General features: G+C 41.5%; 2 protein-coding genes across 7 annotated transcripts in view; one reads left to right on the top strand and one right to left on the bottom strand.

Annotated features, from left to right (window-relative positions):
- Window positions 1–13,380, top strand: part of LOC135514910 (muskelin-like) — a 34,747-nt gene extending 21,367 nt beyond the window's left edge. For 5 of the 6 annotated variants that reach the window (XM_064938628.1, XM_064938627.1, XM_064938626.1 and 2 more), the window contains 6 exons: window positions 7,080–7,227; window positions 7,995–8,109; window positions 8,451–8,590; window positions 8,899–9,001; window positions 10,281–10,335; window positions 10,697–13,380. In XM_064938628.1, coding sequence (XP_064794700.1) covers window positions 7,080–7,227; window positions 7,995–8,109; window positions 8,451–8,590; window positions 8,899–9,001; window positions 10,281–10,335; window positions 10,697–10,818 — 683 coding nt within the window. In that variant the 3' untranslated portion in view covers window positions 10,819–13,380. Of the gene's footprint in view, window positions 1–7,079; window positions 7,228–7,843; window positions 7,908–7,994; window positions 8,110–8,450; window positions 8,591–8,898; window positions 9,002–10,280; window positions 10,336–10,696 lie in introns of those variants that run through there. The other variant, XM_064938631.1, reaches the window with a different exon arrangement.
- Window positions 13,381–13,507: 127 nt separating this feature from the next.
- On the bottom strand, window positions 13,508–18,040 carry LOC135514911 (podocalyxin-like). Its single transcript, XM_064938632.1, has 7 exons — window positions 17,640–18,040; window positions 17,248–17,444; window positions 17,110–17,133; window positions 15,908–16,040; window positions 15,662–15,705; window positions 15,403–15,525; window positions 13,508–15,256 (listed from the first exon to the last, which is right to left on the bottom strand). Exons 2-7 carry the CDS (start codon window positions 17,296–17,298, stop codon window positions 15,062–15,064), a joined length of 570 nt encoding a protein of 189 aa, XP_064794704.1. The 5' UTR covers window positions 17,299–17,444; window positions 17,640–18,040; the 3' UTR covers window positions 13,508–15,061.
- Window positions 18,041–19,704: the final 1,664 nt, after the last annotated feature.

The raw sequence follows: 19,704 nt of genomic DNA, 5'->3' as shown, positions 1-19,704 counted from the left end.
ATTATTTTATCTTCTACTTTTTCTATTACACACACGTTTGCAAAGCTACTGGTAATTTACCAAAGTTACCAGAATCTTCAGTAATTTCGGTAATTAACAGAACTTATGGTAACTTTGGTCATTTATACTTCAATAACTGTAAAGAATATTTTATTTATTGTTATATAAACATACATGCGCGCACACACACAGTACCAGTCAAATATTTGGACAAACCTACCCATTCAAAAGTTTATTTTATTTTTACATTGTAGAAAAATAGTAAAGACATCAAATTTATGAAATATCACACATGGAATCATGTAGAAACCAAAAAAAAGTGTTAAACAAATCAAAATATATTTGAGATTCTTCAAAGTAGCCACCCTTTGCTTTGACACCTTTTGCACACTCTTGGCATTCTCTCAACCAGTTTCATGAGGAATGCTTTGCCAGCAGTTTTGAAGGAGTTCCCACATATATGCTGAGCATTTGTTGGCTGCTTTTCCTTCACTCTGTGGTCCAACTCATCTCAAACCATCTCAATTGGGTTGAGGTCGGGTGATTATGGAGGCGAGGTCATGTTATGCAGCACTCCATTACTCTCCTTGGTTAAATAGCCCTTACACAGCCTGGTGGCGTGTTGGGTCATTGTCCTGTTGAAAAACAGATGATCGTCCCATGAAGCCCAAACCAGATGGGATGGCGTATCGCTGCAGAATGCTGTGGTAGCCATGCTGGTTAAGTGTGCCTTGAATTCTAAATAAATCACAGACAGTGTCACAAGCAAAGCACCATCACACCTCCATGCTTTACGGTGGGAACCACACATGTGGAGATCATCTGTTCACCTACACCGCATCTCGCAAAGACACGGCGGTTGGAACCAAAAATCTACAATTTGGACTCCAGCCCAAAGGACAGATTTCCACCGGTCTCATGTCCATTGCTCGTGTTTCTTGGTCCAAGCAAGTCTCATCTTCTTATTGGTGTCCTTTAGTAGTGTTTGCTTTGCAGCAATTCAGGCCATGAATGCCTGATTCACACAGTCTCCTCTGAACAGTTGATGTTGAGATGTCTGTTACTTGAACTCTGTGAAGCATTTATGTGGGCTGCAATTTCTGAGGCTGTTAATTCTTATGAACTTCTCCTCTGCAGCTAAGGTACCTCTGGTTCTTCCATTCCTGTGGCGGTCCTCATGAGAGACAGTTTCAAGTTCTTGACATTTCTATGTTGACTGACCGTCATGTCTTAAAGTAATGATGGACTGTTGTTTCTCTTTGCTTATTTGAGCTCTTCTTCCATATGTACTAATGTGTCTTTTACCAAATCGGGCAATCTTCTGTATTCCCCCCACCTTGTCACAACACAACTGATTGGCTCAAATGCATTAAGAAGGGAAGAAATTCCACATATTAACTTATTAACAAGGCACACCTGTTAATTGAAATGCATTCCAGGTGACTACCTCATAAAGATGGTTGAGAGAATGCCAAGAGTGTGCAAAGCTGTCAAGGCAAAAGGTGGCTATTTGAAGAATCTCAAATATAAAATATATTTTGATCAATACTTTGTTCAACACTTTTTGGTTACTACATGATTCCATATGTGTTATTTCATAGTTTTCATGTCTTCACTATAATTCTACAATGTAAAAAAATACATACCCTGGAATGAGTAAGTGTTCTAAAACTTTTGACCGGTACAATGTACAATTGAAGTCGGATGTTTACATACACCGTAGCCAAATGCATTTAAACTCAGTTATTCACAATTCTTGACATTAAATCCTAGTAAAAATTCCCTGTCTTAGGTCAGTTAGGATCACCACTTTGTCTTAAGACTGAAATATCAGAATAATAGTAGAGTGATTTATTTCTTTCATCACATTCCCAGTTGGTCAGAAGTTTACATGCACTCAATTAGTATTTGGTAGCATTGCCTTTTTAAATTGTTTAACTTGGATCAAACGTTTCCGGTAGTCTTCCACAAACTTCCCACAATAAGTTAAATGAATTTTGGCCATTCCTCCTGACAGAGCTTGTGTAACTGAGTCATGTCTGTAGACCTCCTTGCTCGCACACACTTTTTCAGTTCTGCCCACACATTTTCGATCGGATTGAGGTCAGGGCTTTGTGATGGCCACTCCAATACCTTGACTTTGTTGTCCTTAAGCTATTTTGCCACAACTTTGGAAGTATGCTTAGGGTCATTGTCCATTTGGAAGACCCATTTGTGACCAAGCTTTAACTTCCTGACTGATGTCTGGAGATGTTGCTTCAATATATCCACATAACTTCCTTTCCTCATGATGCAATCTATTTTGTGAAGATACCAGTCCCTCCTGCAGCAAAACACCCCCACAACATGATGCTGCCACCCCCGTGTTTCATGGTTGGGATGGTGTTCTTCGGCTTACAAGCCTCACCTTTTTTCCTCCAAACATAACGATGGTCATTATGACCAAACAATTCTATTTTTGTTTCATCAGACCAGAGGACATTTCTCCAAAAAGTATGATCTTTGTCCCCATGTGCAGTTGCAAACCGTAGTCTGGCTTTTTTTATGGCGGTTTTAGAGCAGTGGCTTCTTCCTTGCTAAGTGGCCTTTCAGGTTGTGTCGATATAGGACTCGTTTTACTGTGGATATAGATACATTTGTACTGGTTTCCTCCAGCATCTTCACAAGGTCCTTTGCTGCTGTTCTAGGATTGATTTGCACTTTTTGCACTAAAGTACGTGCATCTCCTTCCTGAGCGGGTAGATGGCTGCGTGGTTCCATGGCGTTTATACTTGTGTACTATTGTTTGTACAGATGAACATGGTATATTCAGGTGTTTAGAAATTGTTCCCAAGGATGAGCCAGACTTGTGGAAGTCTATAATTTTTTTTACATTTTATTTTGATTTTCCCATGATGTCAAGCAAAGAGGCACTGCGTTTGAAGGTAGGCCTTGAAATACATCCACAGGTACACCTCCAATTGACTCAAATGATGTCAATTAGCCTATCAGAAGCTTCTAAAGCCTTGACATTTTCTGGAATTTTCCAAGCTGTTTACAGTGCATGTAAACTTCTGACCCACTGGAATTGTGATACAGTGACATCTAAGTGAAATACTCTGCCTGTAAACAATTGTTTGAAAAATGACTATCATACACGAAGTAAATGTCCTAACCAATTTTCCATAACTATAGTTTTAGTTCTAGTTTGTTGAGGTAATCTGAAGAGATTTTCACTTCCTGAAGCACCTCCCACAAATTGGATTGGCCATATGGTCAAGCTGCTCCCACAACAGCTCAATAGGGTTGAGATCGGTGACTGTGCTGGCCACTCCATTATAGACAGAACACCAGCTGACTGCTTCTTCCCTAAATAGTTATTGCATAGTTTGGAGCTGTGCTTAGGATCATTGTCCTGTTGTAGGAGAAAATTGGCTCCACTTAAGAGCTGTCCCCAGGGTATGGCATAGCCTTCCTTCAAGATCCCTTTTACCATGTACAAACCACTAAAGCACCCCCAGACCATCACATTGCCTCCACCATGCTTGGCAGATGGCATCAAGCACTCCTCTAGCATCTTTTCATTTTTTCTGTGTCTCATGAATGTTCTTCTTTGTGATCCGAACACCTCAAACTTAGATTCGTCTGTCCTTAACACTTTTTTCCAATCTTCCTCTGTCCAGTGTCTGTGTTTATTTGCCCATCTTAATACTTTTTATTGAGGCCCCCTGGGTGGTGCAGTGGTTTAGGGCCACCAGAGGCTCTGGGTTCGCGCCCAGGCTCTGTCGCAACCGGCCGTGACCGGGAGGTCCGTGGGGCGACGCACAATTGGCCTAGCGTCATCCGGGTTAGGGAGGGTTTGGCCGGTAGGGATATCCTTGTCTCATTGCACACCAGCGACTCCTGTGGCGGGCCGGGCGCAGTGCACACTAACCAAGGTCGCCAGGTGCACGGTGTTTCCTCCGACACATTTGTGCGGCTGGCTTCCGGGTTGGATGCGCGCTGTGTTAAGAAGCAGTGCGGCTTGGTTGGGTTGTGTATCGTAGGACGCATGACTTTTGACCGTCGTCTCTCCCGAGCCCGTACGGGAGTTGTATCGATGAGACAAGGTAGTAGCTACTAACAATTGGATACCACGAAAAGGGGGGTAAAAAAAATATAAAAAAAATAATAATAAAAAATAAAAATTATTGGCCAATCTGAGAGATTGGCAACTATGCCTTGAAGACCAACATCCCGAAGTCGCCCCTTCACTGTTGACGTTGAGACTGGTGTCTCAAGTCACAAGTGCTGATGCTCCAGATACTCAGCAAGTCTAAAGGACAGTTTATTTTTTATTTTTTTGCTTCTTTAAATCAGCACAACAGTTTTTCAGCTGTGCTAACATAATTGCGAAAGGGGTTTCTAATGATCAATTAGCCTTTTTTTAAATTATAAACTTGGATTAGCTAACACACTCCTGTGTTCCATGTGCCACTGGAATACAGGAGTGATGGTTGCTGATAATCGATATCTGTACGCCTATGTAGATATACCATTTAAAATAAGCCGTTTCCAGGTACATTAGTCATTTTCAACATTAACAATGTCTACACTGTATTTCTGATCAACTTGATGTTATTTTAATGGACAATCTTTCTTTTTTTTTTTTTTTTCAAAAACAAGGACATTTTTAAGTGACCCCAAACGTTTGAACAGTAAAGTGTGAGATATATCTCTTCAGCTCTGGAAAAAATTTAAGAGACCACTGCAAAATGATCAGTTTCTCTGGTTTGACTATTTTCTCTAAATGACTATTTTTATTTGGGAGATATGTTGTCAGTAGTTTATAGAATAAAACAAACATGTTAATTTTCTCCAAACCAGAGAAACTGATCATTTTGCAGTGGTCTCTTCGTTTTTTCCAGAGCTGTGTATATGTGTGTGTGTGTGTGTGTGTGTGTGTGTGTGTACACACGCATCCAAATTAAACACCAATGGTATTCACTAAGTTGATAGTTTATATTTAGGATTGTTTTACAGCTTTTGTCATCTTTTTGTTTTTTGTTTAAATCATCTTATTCATTATTTCATATGTTTTACATGTGATAAGGCCACACAGAGGGCCAGATGATTACAGACACCTGTGATAATCTGAAGTACCCAGAATGGCCAGTAGATGTCTTGTGATAAATTACATCCTTGAAAGATACCAAAGTTACGGTAGTTTGCTGGGAAACTTAGAACGTTTCCAGTAATGTACCCTCCCTTTGCAACCCTACACACACACACACAGTCTGAATGCTAACTTGAGAAAATCGTAACATTGCGCTCCGTTTAGTCGCTATCAACTGATGCTTTTGGTCAGCAGCTGTGTGTGTGTGTGTGTGTGTGTGTAGCCTAATGTGTCTTTTTCCCGTCAAGCTTGTGACTCCGTGATACTACATTTACAGAACTCTCCCCATCACATGTATCTTCATCTACCCTTACATTCTTTAGAATGTAATAGAATCTGTGGTTTCAGATGCAATAGATGGCTGTAGGAGGAGATGCTGTCTCTTCTATTAAAGTGACATGTGACAGACTTTACAGTGTAGCTCATTAAAAGGCACAGGGCAGCAGAGAGAAAGAGATGCTTGTTGTCCTGATAAACAGATTGTCTAAAGATCTCTGGCTGGACAGAGCAGAGCTGGACTGGTGTGATGATGGCAGAGTATTAATAGGACCTCACTGTGTGCCTCTCACATCTGTGTCATCCTGCAAGAACGAGAGAGGGAGGCAGAAGTAGAGAGATGGAGGGCGAGCGAGTAAGACCGAGACGAGGGAGAAACCGAAAAATGCAGAATGAGCAAGCGAGAGCGAAAGAACAGAATATATTTTGTCAGGAAGGAAGTAGCAAGCCAAACAGTGCTCTTGTAATCATTCTCTAATGTTTATCGCCACCGCAGCTGCTCTGTGTTCTGCTCCGGCACCACAGAAACATCTCCCTTTTCATTTCCATTTCAGAACTTTGCTTTAATGAGCTCCATATCTATCCCAAATGGCACCCTATTCCCTATATTGTGTACTACTTTTGACCAGGGCCCGTAGCGTCTGGTCAAAAGTAGTGCACTACACGTGTTAAGGTGCTATTTGGGACGTAGGCTGTGTCTGAAGGGCAGAGCACAGTCTTTAGTGGCTCTGTTTTTCTGGTGTTTTCCTCTTTTTCTTCAAATAAACTTCTTTGTTTTGTTGATTCTCTAAAACCATCTGTACTCTCTACTCAAGTTACACAGGCTGATTGACCTAGGGGCCTGTTTTGTTTATGCAGAAGTTAATGCCTTGGTTAATGTCTTGGAACAGGACATCGACGCATAATTCATGTTGTGTGATTGTCAAACTGTCTATGAAGCTTGTTTGAGAAATGGCCCTAATTTTCCATGAAAGCATATGGTGGGTTCCATAAAAATGTATTAGTACAAGTTGGTAGTACTAAGTTATTAAAAAACAACTTCCTCCCAGCGTCTTTGTTTTGACACTGTTCCTCAACTTACCATCATAGATTTTATACACCATGTAGTCATTGCGAAAGCTTATACCTGCTTCTTACGTACAACTACTGAAATACATGACCACAAAGCGGAGGAACTTTGCCTATGTGTTCCATATTCCGCTATACCTATGAATAGTAGCATAGTGTATATACTGACGTGTTATGACTACAAACATGTGCAATCAGAGGATTGCTTTAGACCAGCATTGTACGCAAATCTGGGTAAAACAACATGCATATGGATAGTTGCATACATGTTTACACTGGCCGCAAACACATCCTGTTCTGTCAGTAATGCAAATCGGTAGAAAAACAAACCTACATTTGCGTTGTCCTGCTTGTTTCCAGCGAGTCTCGTTGCTATGTGAGCAACCTTTTGCTTTCGTAGTCTCCCAGTTCTCAAGTATTTTAATCTTGGCCTCAATGAAAACAATGTGCAATAGCGTTAAATAACCATAGAGCCCAGAATTCTGTGACCAGGAAAAATGCTGAGTCCCTGCTGTTATATCAATGAAGCATGCTACTCTCTCTATCTCAGAAGCACCAGTCTATGTTTTAAACCTCTCTCTGATGTGTGTTTGTCCCTCAGTGCCGATGACTGGCTTCACCCAGAGGGCCACCATAGACCCAGAGCTGAATGAGATCCACGTCCTGTCTGGCCTCAGCAAGGACAAGGACAAACGAGAGGAGAACGTCCGTAACTCCTTCTGGATCTATGACATCGCACGCAACAACTGGTACGAAACACACACACGCAGTCTTGTATAACTAACCATGTGGGGGGGACACAATTCAATCCCATTCAACATATTTTCCCTAGCTCCTAACCCTTAAACTAACCCTAGCTCCTAACCCTTAAACTAACCCTAGCTCCTAAACCTAATTCTAACCTTAACCCTAAACCCCCCTTGAAATAGATTTTGACCTTGTGGGGACTAACCATGTTTTTTACTATTCTTGTGGACACTTCTAGTCCCCACAAGTATAGTTGCACACGCCCACGCACCGGCAAACGCACACAATAAGACGCTTTGATACAATCATCAACCAGTGGTGTCATATTTCAAAGGCTTTCCTGACCTGAAAGGGAGTTTCATAATCTCTCTGCCCTTCAAAAGAGAACTAAATGTTCTTTCAGAGGGTGTGTTTCAGAGCGTGTGTGTGTTGTACCTCTGCACCTTCATGGAGAGAGTCTTTGTTTTGGCCTAGCTAATTTGATCAGTTGAAACAGTGCTTGTGAGAAAACAGGCTGAAAGTGCTGCCTGCTGTTGGTTCCGGTACACTTCTTTCCCCAGCTGTTCTTTTTACTGAGTGTCCAGTAAATGAAGTCAATGTTTGTGTGTTTCTCTGTAGGAGGCTGTCTAGAAGTGTGTTCCAGTATTTGCTTCGGGGTGTGTGGGCGTGTTTCCTTTTTAAGGTATAGAAACACAATGGGTGTTCCTCTTCAGGGTTAAGGCTATGTGCGTACTAACTGTTGTACTGTGTGTGTGTGCGCATGCTGTAGGTCGTGTGTGTATAAGAATGACCAGGCGGTGAAGGAGAACCCCAGTAAAGCTCTACAGGAGGAGGAGCCCTGTCCACGCTTCGCACACCAGCTGGTCTACGACGAAATGCACAAGGTCACACACGCGCGCACACTTAAAAACAAATATTTGACCTTTATTTTACCAGGTTAGTCTGGTTGAGAACATTTATTTTTCAAGAGAGACCAGCATCAACACATCAGTTTTAGACCGCCACATGACATCAACCAGGCTAAGATGCATCAATATAACAAGCAGCATGTCAGTGAAGAACATGGACACACACACACACTTCTACAAAATGCTATAAGCATAAGGGCACAACATTTTATTAAAACTGTTTCAAGCTATCATTATGATCTGAGACCAGTTGCAGTTTTGAGAGTATTGACGGTTGTGCTAATATATCCAGTGTTATTTTTCCTCTTTGTGTCCAGGTACATTACCTGTTTGGAGGAAACCCAGGGAAGTCGTGCTCTCCTAAGATGCGTCTGGATGACTTCTGGTCCCTCAAGCTGTGTCGCCCCTCCAAAGAGTACCTGCTCCGACACTGCAGATACCTAATCAGGAAGTACAGGTACAGAACCAGAGAATGGACTAGACACCTGGAACTGAACCATAACCTCTCTGTACCATATAGCAAAACAGTGGAGACAAATGTATAGCAGTTATGACACAATTCTAGTTTTGGGTTCTGCTTTGACACTGATTCCACCTAGTGGCCATGTCTTGCCATTGTAGGGAAGAATTATCTCCTCGTTCATTTTGCAGTCTTTGCAGTGATATTTTCACCTTGTGTGGTACAGAGATTCTGTAGGTTAGGCTAAAGGATTTCCTCAAGCTCTCTGTTGGGTATACCTGAAGATCTGTCGTGTGTGTTTTTAGGTTTGAGGAGAAGGCCCAGTCAGAGCCTCTGAATGCTCTGAAATACCTGCAGAACGACCTCTCTCTGACCGTGGACCACACCAACCCTGACGAGACCAAAGAGGTGAGGGACGGGAGGGTTGACTGATAGGGAGAAGGGTACTTGCACATTGTGCAGTGTTATTTATTCAACTGTGCTTTTAGATCAAGTAAACTAGAGGTCGACCGATTTAATATTTTTCAACACCGATACCGATTATTGGAGAACCACATTTTTTATATATATATATATATATATATATAATGATGATAATTACAACAATACTGAATGAACACTTTTTTCTTTTAACTTAATATAATACATAAATAAAATCTATTTAGTCTCAAATAAATAAAAATGTTTTTATTTAAGGCAAAAACACAGTGTTGGAGAAGAAAGTGCAATATGTGCATGTAAAACATTTTAAGTTCCTTGCTCAGAACATGAGAACATGTTCAATATTCCCAGTTAAGAAGTTTTAGGTTGTAATTGTTATAGGACTATTTCTCTCTCTACCATTTGTATTTCCTATACCTTTGACTATTGGATGTTCTAATAGGTACCACCACTCAGTCAGACTGCTCTGTCAAATATCAAATCATAGACTTAATTATTATATAATAAACACACAGAAATACGAGCCTTAGGTCATTAATATGGTTATATCCGGAAACTGTCATTTCGAAAACAAAACGTTTATTCTTTCAGTGAAATACAGAACCGTTCCGTATTTTATCGAATGGGTGCCAACCCTAAGTCTCTAAATATTGCTGTTACATAGCACAACTTTCAATGTTATGTCATAATTCAGTGTTATGGAAAATTAATTACGGTATTAGTTAGGAAGAAATGGTCTTCACACAGTTCGCAACGAGCCAGGCGACCCAAACTGCTGCATATACCCTGACTTACACTGAACGCAAGAGAAGTAACACCATTTCAGGCACCACATTGATTATATGCAATGCTGGGCAAGCTAGTTCAACTAGTAATATCATCAACCATGTGTAGTTAGAAAAAAAATCTAAGATACGTTTAGTGCTAGCTAGCAATTTACCTTGGCTCTTTGCTGCCTGCACTTGCGTAACAGGTGGTCGGCCTGCCACGCAGTCCCCTCGTGGATTGCAATATAATCGGTCGTAATCGCCGATTACCGATTTGTTATGAAAACTTGAAATCGGCCCTAATTAATCGGTAACCTTTAAAATAAACATATGAAGTGGTTTGATAATGTAACATTCCATGCCTGTGTTTTGATGTTCATTGTTTTTTATATTATTGGCAGGAATAATGGAAGTGTATTTGTTGGCGGTGTTGTTAGTGTTCAGTGACTGAGATGTTGTGTTCCGATGTGACTATTCAGTTCCAGCTCCTGCCCTCGGCTCTCTTCAAGTCCAGCTCTGACTTCATCCCTCTGGGTAAGAGCCTTCTGCCTACTTCACTGGACACACAGGAGATGAAAACCAATGAACGGAACGATTATTCTCGCCCCCCCCCCATTCGGCCCTTCTTTCTGACGTACCTTCATTTTGATCCTCCCACATGACCTTCTGAGCATGTATGTGACCTTTGAGCTCATAGGACTTCCTGTGGAGATTGAGCAATTGAAGTGGGTCTTTTCTTCCCACCACTCTCTCTCCCTTCACCTTCTCTCTTGTCCCTCTTTCCCTCTCTATTCCTTTCCATCTCTCTTCCCCTCTCCGTTCTTCCCATCTCTTTCACATTCTCTTCCTCCCTCATCTCTCCCCCTCTTCTGACCCGTCTCCCTCCTTCTCTCAGGTTTCTCAGACGTGGACCAGACGTATGCCCAGCGCACGCAGCTCTTCGACATGCTCGTCAACTTCTTCCCGGACACCATGACCCCACCCAAGGGTAACCTCGTTGACCTCATCACACTCTAGCCCCGCCCCACAACCCTATGCACCACCACCATACGCCAATAAGACTCTGATTGGCCGGCCCAAAGCCAAACTTAATATTTTTCTACACTTGACCCTTCCAAATTCAGTGGAGCTCTGCTCGTGGACTGCACTTGTTGACCTCCTCTTTAGGACGTTGGTTCTTCAACAACTAAAACGGAAAATGAGGGTCAGGCCACTTGTGATCTAAAGGGGTTGATACTGAATATCACTGTGTGAAAAAGAAGAAAAAAAACTCTGATAGTCTTTGTTTAATAAACTGATTTAACAGGGCAAAAATAACCCAGAACTCTGCCAAACATATCTGTGATAACTGATTTGATTTGTGAGGTTTACATTACTTTTACAGGCTGCGTTTGAGTTTGCTTGGCATTAGTAGCCTGTTAGATCAAGGAGGAGTCTCTTATTTTCCGCTCGGTCTTGCATCCGTCTCTCTGACACACTCACTCACACAAACCTGCTTGTGAAAGTAGTTGTTACGTAATGACACCCTGTCAGTGCGTTGTACGTTGAATATACCGTCAACCAAGTTCATGCTTTTGTTTGCTTGCTCTGTCTGTATTATTGGTGGCCATATTATATACCCCATATTTATAATTGTCTGCCATGCTGTTTCACACTGTGTCAAAATGTTAATTGTGTTATATAGAAACAATAGAATAATGATCCTAAGACACAATTTATATGTCAAATGAAGTTAAGTCAATTAAATCCTCTATCAATGTAAAATTCAGTCATGAGTTTTGGGGGAAAACATTGTCAAGTTGTCAAAAGCCTGGGATTCTGGTAATGGCTCCTGTAGCTTTAGTGTGATGCAACCATGGTTCTGTCACTGAGGCATGGTGGGAAATGTAGTCTCCAAGTATGAATGTTATTTTTTAAACTCACTCCCCATCTCGTAAGAGAACTGCAACATGATGGTTCTGCTGTATCATGGAGTTTTTTTTATTGTACAAACACATCTGTACACCTATGATCTCATTGGCTGAGATGTATCTCCCTTTGACGATGGAAGTTATTTTATGGAAGGAAGAATGAATGATTGCTTTCATTGAGGGAGAGCCCAGTCTCCCTCTTAAGAGATGGCCTGATTACTGGGTTCTCTCTGTTTCTCATGCAAACAGTGATGACAGGACATTCTTCATTCTAACCTAAAGAAATACAGAACACTAGATTTCATTCTTACTCAGAATAAGGCGATAGGAGCATTCACAAGTGATCTCTAACACCAAGTTATCAAATGGTATCTGTCTTGTGGCTCCAGCCAAAGTTTTGATGTACAGGAAATGTTTTTGATTGGTTCATAATCATTATGCTGGAACTGAGGATGCCCTTTGATATAGCTTGTGTGTGTTTGTCTCGGATCGCCAGGGTATTTTGTCTAGTCCACCTGTGTAACATAATACAAACATTTGCCTCATATTGTTCTTCCATTAATCTCAGTAGGAGAGATGATTGAAGTTATCCCCTTTTCCCTCAAGAATAGTAGCAGCCTCGTCTTCCATTACATTGTATGTATTGTCTATATATTTAGCATTTTTCAGAGACAGCTGTACAGTATGCAGAGTACTCTAGGCAAAGGCCTATGGAGTCTGTGAAATATCCATCCCCTTTGTTTTGAGATCAATCAACTCCACTATCAGATAACCAGAGAGGGTGGGACTATTCACATTCAATGAGACAAACACTTGGTGCTTGAGTCCTGTCGGGTGGTAGAGCCAAACTTTAGACATGCTTTTTCTTGTCAAATCCTTACAAAATCCTTGATCAAAATCCTAATAAAATTGGCAGATTGTACATTACGTCCCAATAGATTCATTACATCTGGTTCAAGACTTCTGATCTTATTGTTAGGTGAGTGATCAAATCCGATTTCTCCGTTCGTTTGCACTCATGTCCTCAGTAATCAGAATTAGATTAATTTGAATCACAATAATTTCTGTGTGCGTTTGCTGCTTGTGTGCAGGGTGTACACCCCTGTATGCTTACAGTGTGTGAGCTTGAAACGTGTGTGTGTGTGTGTGTGTGTGCTTTGTGTCTGTTTGCTAATGGTTGTCTTCTGCTGCCACCATATTAAGCTTAGTAAATATTAGCTCTCTGACCTGAGATCCAGAGAGAAAGTGTCATACTTACCATCATAGATTTGTAATAAAACCTGTTATTTAGGCCGTACTCATTATTTATGGTCGTTGTCACAGAATAGAAGACTTTTGCAGTGGTTTCTTTTTTTTTGTCAGAAATAAAAGATCAGCTTAAGAAAACATGAAAGAAGCACCTTTGCAGGAAATATATATATCACAATGCCAAATACATTTTATTTTTGGGAGTGGAAGGAAATTATAATTTCCAGGTTAATGGAATGTTCTTCATCTGCACCCTTCATCTCCCCAACTGGGACTCAGGAGTATGTGGGGTACTCTAGAGTGCGTGAATGAGCACTACTCTGGATAACGTGAATGTGTAGAGAGCCTATTGTAGAATTGCATTGTATGTAATGTACATAACGAATAAAGATTGTATTTTGTTCAGGTTTTCTTAAATAAATGACTCCGGTCTTTTGATTTGTTTGTAACCAGTTGGGATGCAACTATACATTTTGTATTTTGATTGTTTCATCAATTTACCATTGGTGAAAAGTTACAAAAAATACAACACCTGTTTGAAAGAAGTGTGTTTTTATTGGCAAATCTTTATTGGTATAAGAACATGGCTGCCCTGGTCATGATAGATGAGGTGCAGCTTCCAGTGTGTCAGACCCCCTGTTGTTTGGCTTCATCAGCAAACAAACCATAAATACATACAATAACTGCTAAATATTTTTGTGTAAAAGAAATAAAATACGAGTGAGCGACTGTACAGAACTAATGACAAACGACACAGGAATGTGTGGAATAAGTGGTGGATTGTTTGGTGTTGGTTGATTTTACAGTTTAAATATAATTGGGAATTATTGTGTCCTTGTGAATTATACATGAATTGGAATACATTTTGCCAGATAATCACATGGATATTTAAATTCCCTTTTTCGTCAAATCAACTGAATAGAAATGTGACAAATAAAATGTGCAGAGGCCTATGTAACCTTCAACATCAGCAAACAAGAAAATATGTATCTTTAGGGGCCAGCTTCCCTGATACAGAGCAACCCCAGTCCTAGACTAAAAAGCATAGTTGAAAGGGCTCTTAAGTCCAAGGGTCGGCTTTATCTATGTCCAGGAAACTGGTCCTTGGTCAAGTTCTTTTAGAATTTTCAAACAACTATTTACAGTGTTTTTTCCCCTTCATATCTGTAGACGCTCCCGTCCCAGCAGCGTCTCCATGGAGCCCGTTGTTTCGTTAGTGTGGTTCACTGTGCTCAGTTGAACCAGTATATGGCTTCTATACAGCATCAATGCCAGGTCGTCAGAGCTGAGATTCACTCACCAGGATGATTATTTCACTTTATCCTGAGGTCATTTTCTCTAAATCAATACTATTGAGATTTAACCATAAAGGCAGTGTTACAGTTTACAAAATTTCAGCTTCCATTTTCTCTGGAAATATAAGAAAATACTATGTACAGGTGCTCAAGTGTACAATTCAATGCACTTTTGGGGATTACGTTGATTACAGCATAAAAAAACATGCAGATTTTAATTTAGACCGCTTCATAAACTCCACCCTGAAATATTGGTGGTTTGAGTGTTTGGTTTTCCAATTAAATCAATAACTGTGTAGCGGTACATCAAGTACCTTAAACACTCAATGGCTCTTAAAATGGGATTGTGTATGTTTGAGAGTTACATTTCCCAAATATTGAATATCTCCTAAAACTAGACACAATGTTGCTTGGTGTAGTATCCACTAAATGGCCTGTTACTTTTCCATGGCCACAGCGATGGGACTTGGACACCCGTTTATGCCGGATGGATTTCCAGAACCTGTCATCTGGGTGTTTTATTTTCTCCAGATTTGTCAGTTGGTGTCTGTCGTTGCCTTCGGTCTGGTTCAGTGGGGAGGAACATTAAAAGTGTTGCGGCTAGAAATGCATTGCATAGAACTGTCACAATTGTGCAATTCTCAAATACCATTATTTAAAGTTGTATATATTCTATATAGAATACATTTCTACCTGCAACGTTTGGCGCTAGAACTCTACTAAACAGGGCCCTTGTAACGGTGCAGGGAAGGGATAGTCAGTTGGTCGAGGGATTATAGTAGCACCCCTGTCTGTTCCACTACTCCTCTACAAGTGAGTGTCCTCCTCGTCTGGCATGTCCTCTTTGAGCAGGCTGTCGATGGGGACAATCCAGCTGTCGTTGAACTCTCCGTACAGGGCCACCTTCTTCTCCTGCATCTCCGGCTGCACCTCCATCACCTCCAACGTGGGGTTGTCATGGTAACCGTCCTCCACTGTCTGCAGCTCCTCCGTCAGGTGTTGCTGTTGAGAGAAGATGAGGGGAGATTTCGGGTGAGGACCCTCAAAGCATAGCTCAACTATTATTAGTAAGTATTTTAGCAAGAATGTGGACATATCACAGACAGACATTATTGATTGTAGAGTAGTTTGATTTTCAAATTGTTTACTTGGAGGTTCTTCCGATAGGACTTGCAGTGGTATGAGGCGTAGATGGCGAAGCCTACAATCATGGCCAGCAGAGCTCCGCAGGATGCCAAGGTGGCAATCAGGGTCATGTTGTCGCTTGGTTTCTGACAGAATAGATGAAAAAGTAAATAAGGACCCACTCTGGCACGCCTCCCTCCAAATACAACCTTTACATATTCTCTAGTAGCCAGTTTATGATGACATTCGGGGAGATATGTACACAATGTTAATTAGACTTACTCTGGTGATTTCCTCGTAGTATTGCTGGATGACAGAGTTGTCCACTAAAAAAAAATCAAAGGAAACTTTCATTTACAACAGTTCACTTCTGGTACTTGACCTTGACAGTAATTGGCTCAAACCCTCTCAAATAGTATGTATTTAAACACAATTCATACAGCCAAGACTAGTATTAGGAAACAGGGTGTGCTCTATTTAATTGCTTTGGAAGCGTCTGAATCGTGGGGACTGGGTAGTTTTACTTACCTTTACCGGTCATTACCACGCTGTCAAAGGTAGTGTGTCCGTTGTTCTCTCTCACAGTCAGAGTACAGTTAGCATCGTGCATCTGAGACATCAGCTGTCGACACAGCTCCTCCAGGTCCTTCCTCTCGTAATTCTGACGAGAGAAAAAAAAACACGTTTGTAAGGCTCTAAGTTGCATCAAATGTTTCCATAGTTTATGAACGGGACAAAAAACAATCAACATGCCTTGTTTAGTGAATCTATCTAAAGAGTGGCAATTGCTGAGCGGATGTCATTTCACTATGATATCATTACAACCATCGCTACAACGCTGGTTTTGGTGAGTCGAGGGAAAGGTCAAAGGTGGGACGTCAGCATTTCCCGCACAATGAGGTGTCAGTTATTCTTGTCCTTTCTGAAGCGGAGCAGCTGTTCATAGACAGCGAGGGAGAATGAGAGCGAGGAAGAACGTGAGAGAGGTGTGGGAAAAACGGAAACCAGCGAAAGGCAGGAAGGTTTCCCACTAAGACACTTTTTCCACCCAATGCCTGCGGAATCCTTTTTTAATAATATGATGCTCTACTTCCACTACTTCCTGTCCTGGCTTTGGAAACGAGTGTCGCTCTGTGTTGAGAATAGACGGGTTGGTTGTTGAGCAACAAAACAGAAGCGTGTGCAACTATGGGGCAAAACATGGTTTACTTAGATTGTTGTCAACATGTTAACTCTGTCTCCAAATGTTTATTGAAAACCTAAATACATTTGCACAATGAGCACTTGTCTTTCAAATACATTGTTACAGTTGTTGGTTAGCTAGCTGGTAGATTTTTATATTAGCATAGAAATTATATCAGTCAAAATACCTCAAGACATGGTATCAATAACAAGATAAAAATAGCTGAAACGCACCACCTACGATTCCCCACATGGCAGCTTGTCATTGTTGCTAACCAACTGGCCATCCAGAACCAAAACAACACACAGAATTCTGCCTCAACGTGCACATTGTTTTCATGATGTCAGCCAACCCATCTATAGGACCAGGGGAAGGGTAGAGGTCAGAGCAGGCTTTCACCATCCTGGTCTTTGAGGACCACTCTGAAAAGATGGTTCAAATTGCAACTGAGGATTTGTCATTACATTTGTCATTTGAAACCGAATGTAAACGCAGACCTAAACTCGTGAGCAAATCTAGGATGACAGTAGAAAGGAGAAACCCTTACCTCTCCATTTTGGGACTTGACAAACTGTAAAAATCAGGAAAAAAGACATAGTTCAGGTCATATTTGTGTGCGTTATGATTCAGAAGATTTTTCTTGAATCAGACTGACAATTCTTATGTTAAACTCTTTCTGTCATACCGTAAAGGTCTTGGGAGGAGTTGTAGTCTCAGCCGTGGTTGTAGACACCATCCTTCCCTGTGTGCTGGTCGTGGTGGTAGCAAGACTGCTGCCTGGACCCACATGGCTGGATGTGGAGGGGTGATGGGAAGGAAAGGACGATGCTGACCATGGGGTTGGGCCCACCGACGTTGTAGTTGAAAGCTGTGTGACTTCTTCTAGAAGCATAAATAAGAGAATGGACAATTTTGTCTGAATGTTCTCTCACTTCCATGGTGTAATCACACATGACCGCATGGGATAAGAAGTGTTCAGCTTTTAGGGTTTTAATTCCTTTGAGACTACAGCCAAACTCTATGCTCGGTGAGTGATAGGTGTTTTGAAAGTGAAAGTGTTGGGAGATAGACCCTCACCTGTAGTGTCCGGTGTGGTCTGAGTGAGGGTTCCTGAGGACCCAGAGTCCCCTGTTCCAGGAGTACCCACGGCAGTAACACTGCTGGTCCCAGGTGTGACGCTGGCTGTCGTGATTGTGGCTGTGTTAGAGGCTACACTAGTCACCTGAGTTGATATCGGTGACGGGGTGGCTGTGTTAGAGGCTACACTAGTCACCTGAGTTGATATCGGTGACGGGGTGGCTGTGTTAGAGGCTACACTAGTCACCTGAGTTGATATTGGTGACGGGGTGGCTGTGTTAGAGGCTACACTAGTTACCTGAGTTGATATCGGTGACGGGGTGGCTGTGTTAGAGGCTACACTCGTCACCTGAGTTGATATTGGTGACGGGGTGGCTGTGTTAGAGGCTACACTAGTCACCTGAGTTAGAGGCTACACTAGTCACCTGAGTTGATATCGGTGACGGGGTGGCTGTGTTAGAGGCTACACTAGTCACCTGAGTTGACAAGGGTGACGGGGTGGCTGTGTTAGAGACTACACTAGTCACCTGAGTTGATATCGGTGACGGGGTGGCTGTGACGCCAGCTGTAATTGTGGTGTTGATAGAGGCTATATATGAAGAGGATGAGGGTAGTTGCTTTGGATTAGCATCAGTACAGTGAAGTAGAAGACCTGGAGTGAACAAACACAAAACAGTGTTAACTGCATACAGTTTTATAAACATCTGGTATTTCTAAGAGAATATCAGTGATGAGATATTGAGGAGGCTCTGTGGTGAACTCTGTGGTAAACCTGCTGTTTTATTTCATTCTCTCTCTGTTTCTCTATTCATAGTAAACAGGACAGGATGCTCCAAACCCAACCTATGGGCTTGCCCCAGCGCACCGTGAACAATCCTGGACCACGTTCTCAGGCTGGGACCCTAGGGATTTAGAACAATGGCTTCTATGGGATCCCCTCCCTCAACCCACACACACGTACCGCCATAGCATTAGGACTACTACTTGCTTCCTCATACTCAGTCCCGCACATACGTGGGTGCGCAGTCACACACTAAAAACACTCATACCTCTCTTATCTCACATGTTCATATATCAGGCCGTTACTAACACACTGCACTATAAATAACATACATTTCAAAGGCTACATATGCTGTCAATTCATATAGGGCTGCATAATTCATCTAATTCACATCAAAATCGCAATATTGTCGTGCAATATTCATGTCGCAAGAAGATTCATATTGCATGCAATATTTTGAAATGCCTCTCAGCCATGTGTAGCGTCTGTTTTTATAGTTGTGGCTGCGTCACACACACTCAAGCCCAGCCCCATCAAGCAACGCAGCTGCTCCTCTTTAGATTCACTATAAGTTTGCATGCTGTTCTGTTAGGTCAAATGCAGTCAACAGATTGTTCCAGACAACGATGACACTTTTTTTGCTTTTTAATATAAATCATTCTGTTTCTAGGATTCCAACAGTTCACCCAAGTGTTTTCATCTACAGGTAACTGCCAAAACAAAGGAAACACTTGAGTAAATGACCGATACAAAGTATATGTAAAGCAGGTGCTTCCACACAGGTGTGGTTCCTGAGTTAATGAAGCAATTAACATCCCATCATGCTTAGGGTCATCAGAGAGGAAGAGGTGAAGCGAGAGATTTTACTCCACCCAAAATCTGTCCACGAAAATAAGCCCACAAAGTAAATAATTGTTGTATGGAGGTCAATGAGTGTGTTGAATTTGATCAACAAAAAATGTAATTGCAATGTGATACGTGAGGGTTATTTGATCTAATAGAAGTTTCGTAATGGTTAGGTTGTTACGAATGCACTGATAAATGTGGCATTTTAGCAACTTACAAAAATGTTTTTATCTGAGTTGTGCCTGTTGTCATAGAGATACAGTGCATTCGGAAAAGTATTCAGACTTTTGTTATGTTAGAGCCTTATTCTAAAATGTTTTCCCCTCATCAATCTACACACAATACCCCATAATGACAGAGAACTGGTTTTTAGACATTTTTGCAAATTACAAATTCAAAACATAAGTATTCAGACCCTTTGCTATAAGAATCGAAATT

Source organism: Oncorhynchus masou, chromosome 26 (genome assembly GCF_036934945.1).
Source record: "Oncorhynchus masou masou isolate Uvic2021 chromosome 26, UVic_Omas_1.1, whole genome shotgun sequence".
Lineage (NCBI taxonomy): Eukaryota > Metazoa > Chordata > Actinopteri > Salmoniformes > Salmonidae > Oncorhynchus > Oncorhynchus masou.
This window is presented reverse-complemented; position numbering and strand designations above follow the sequence as displayed.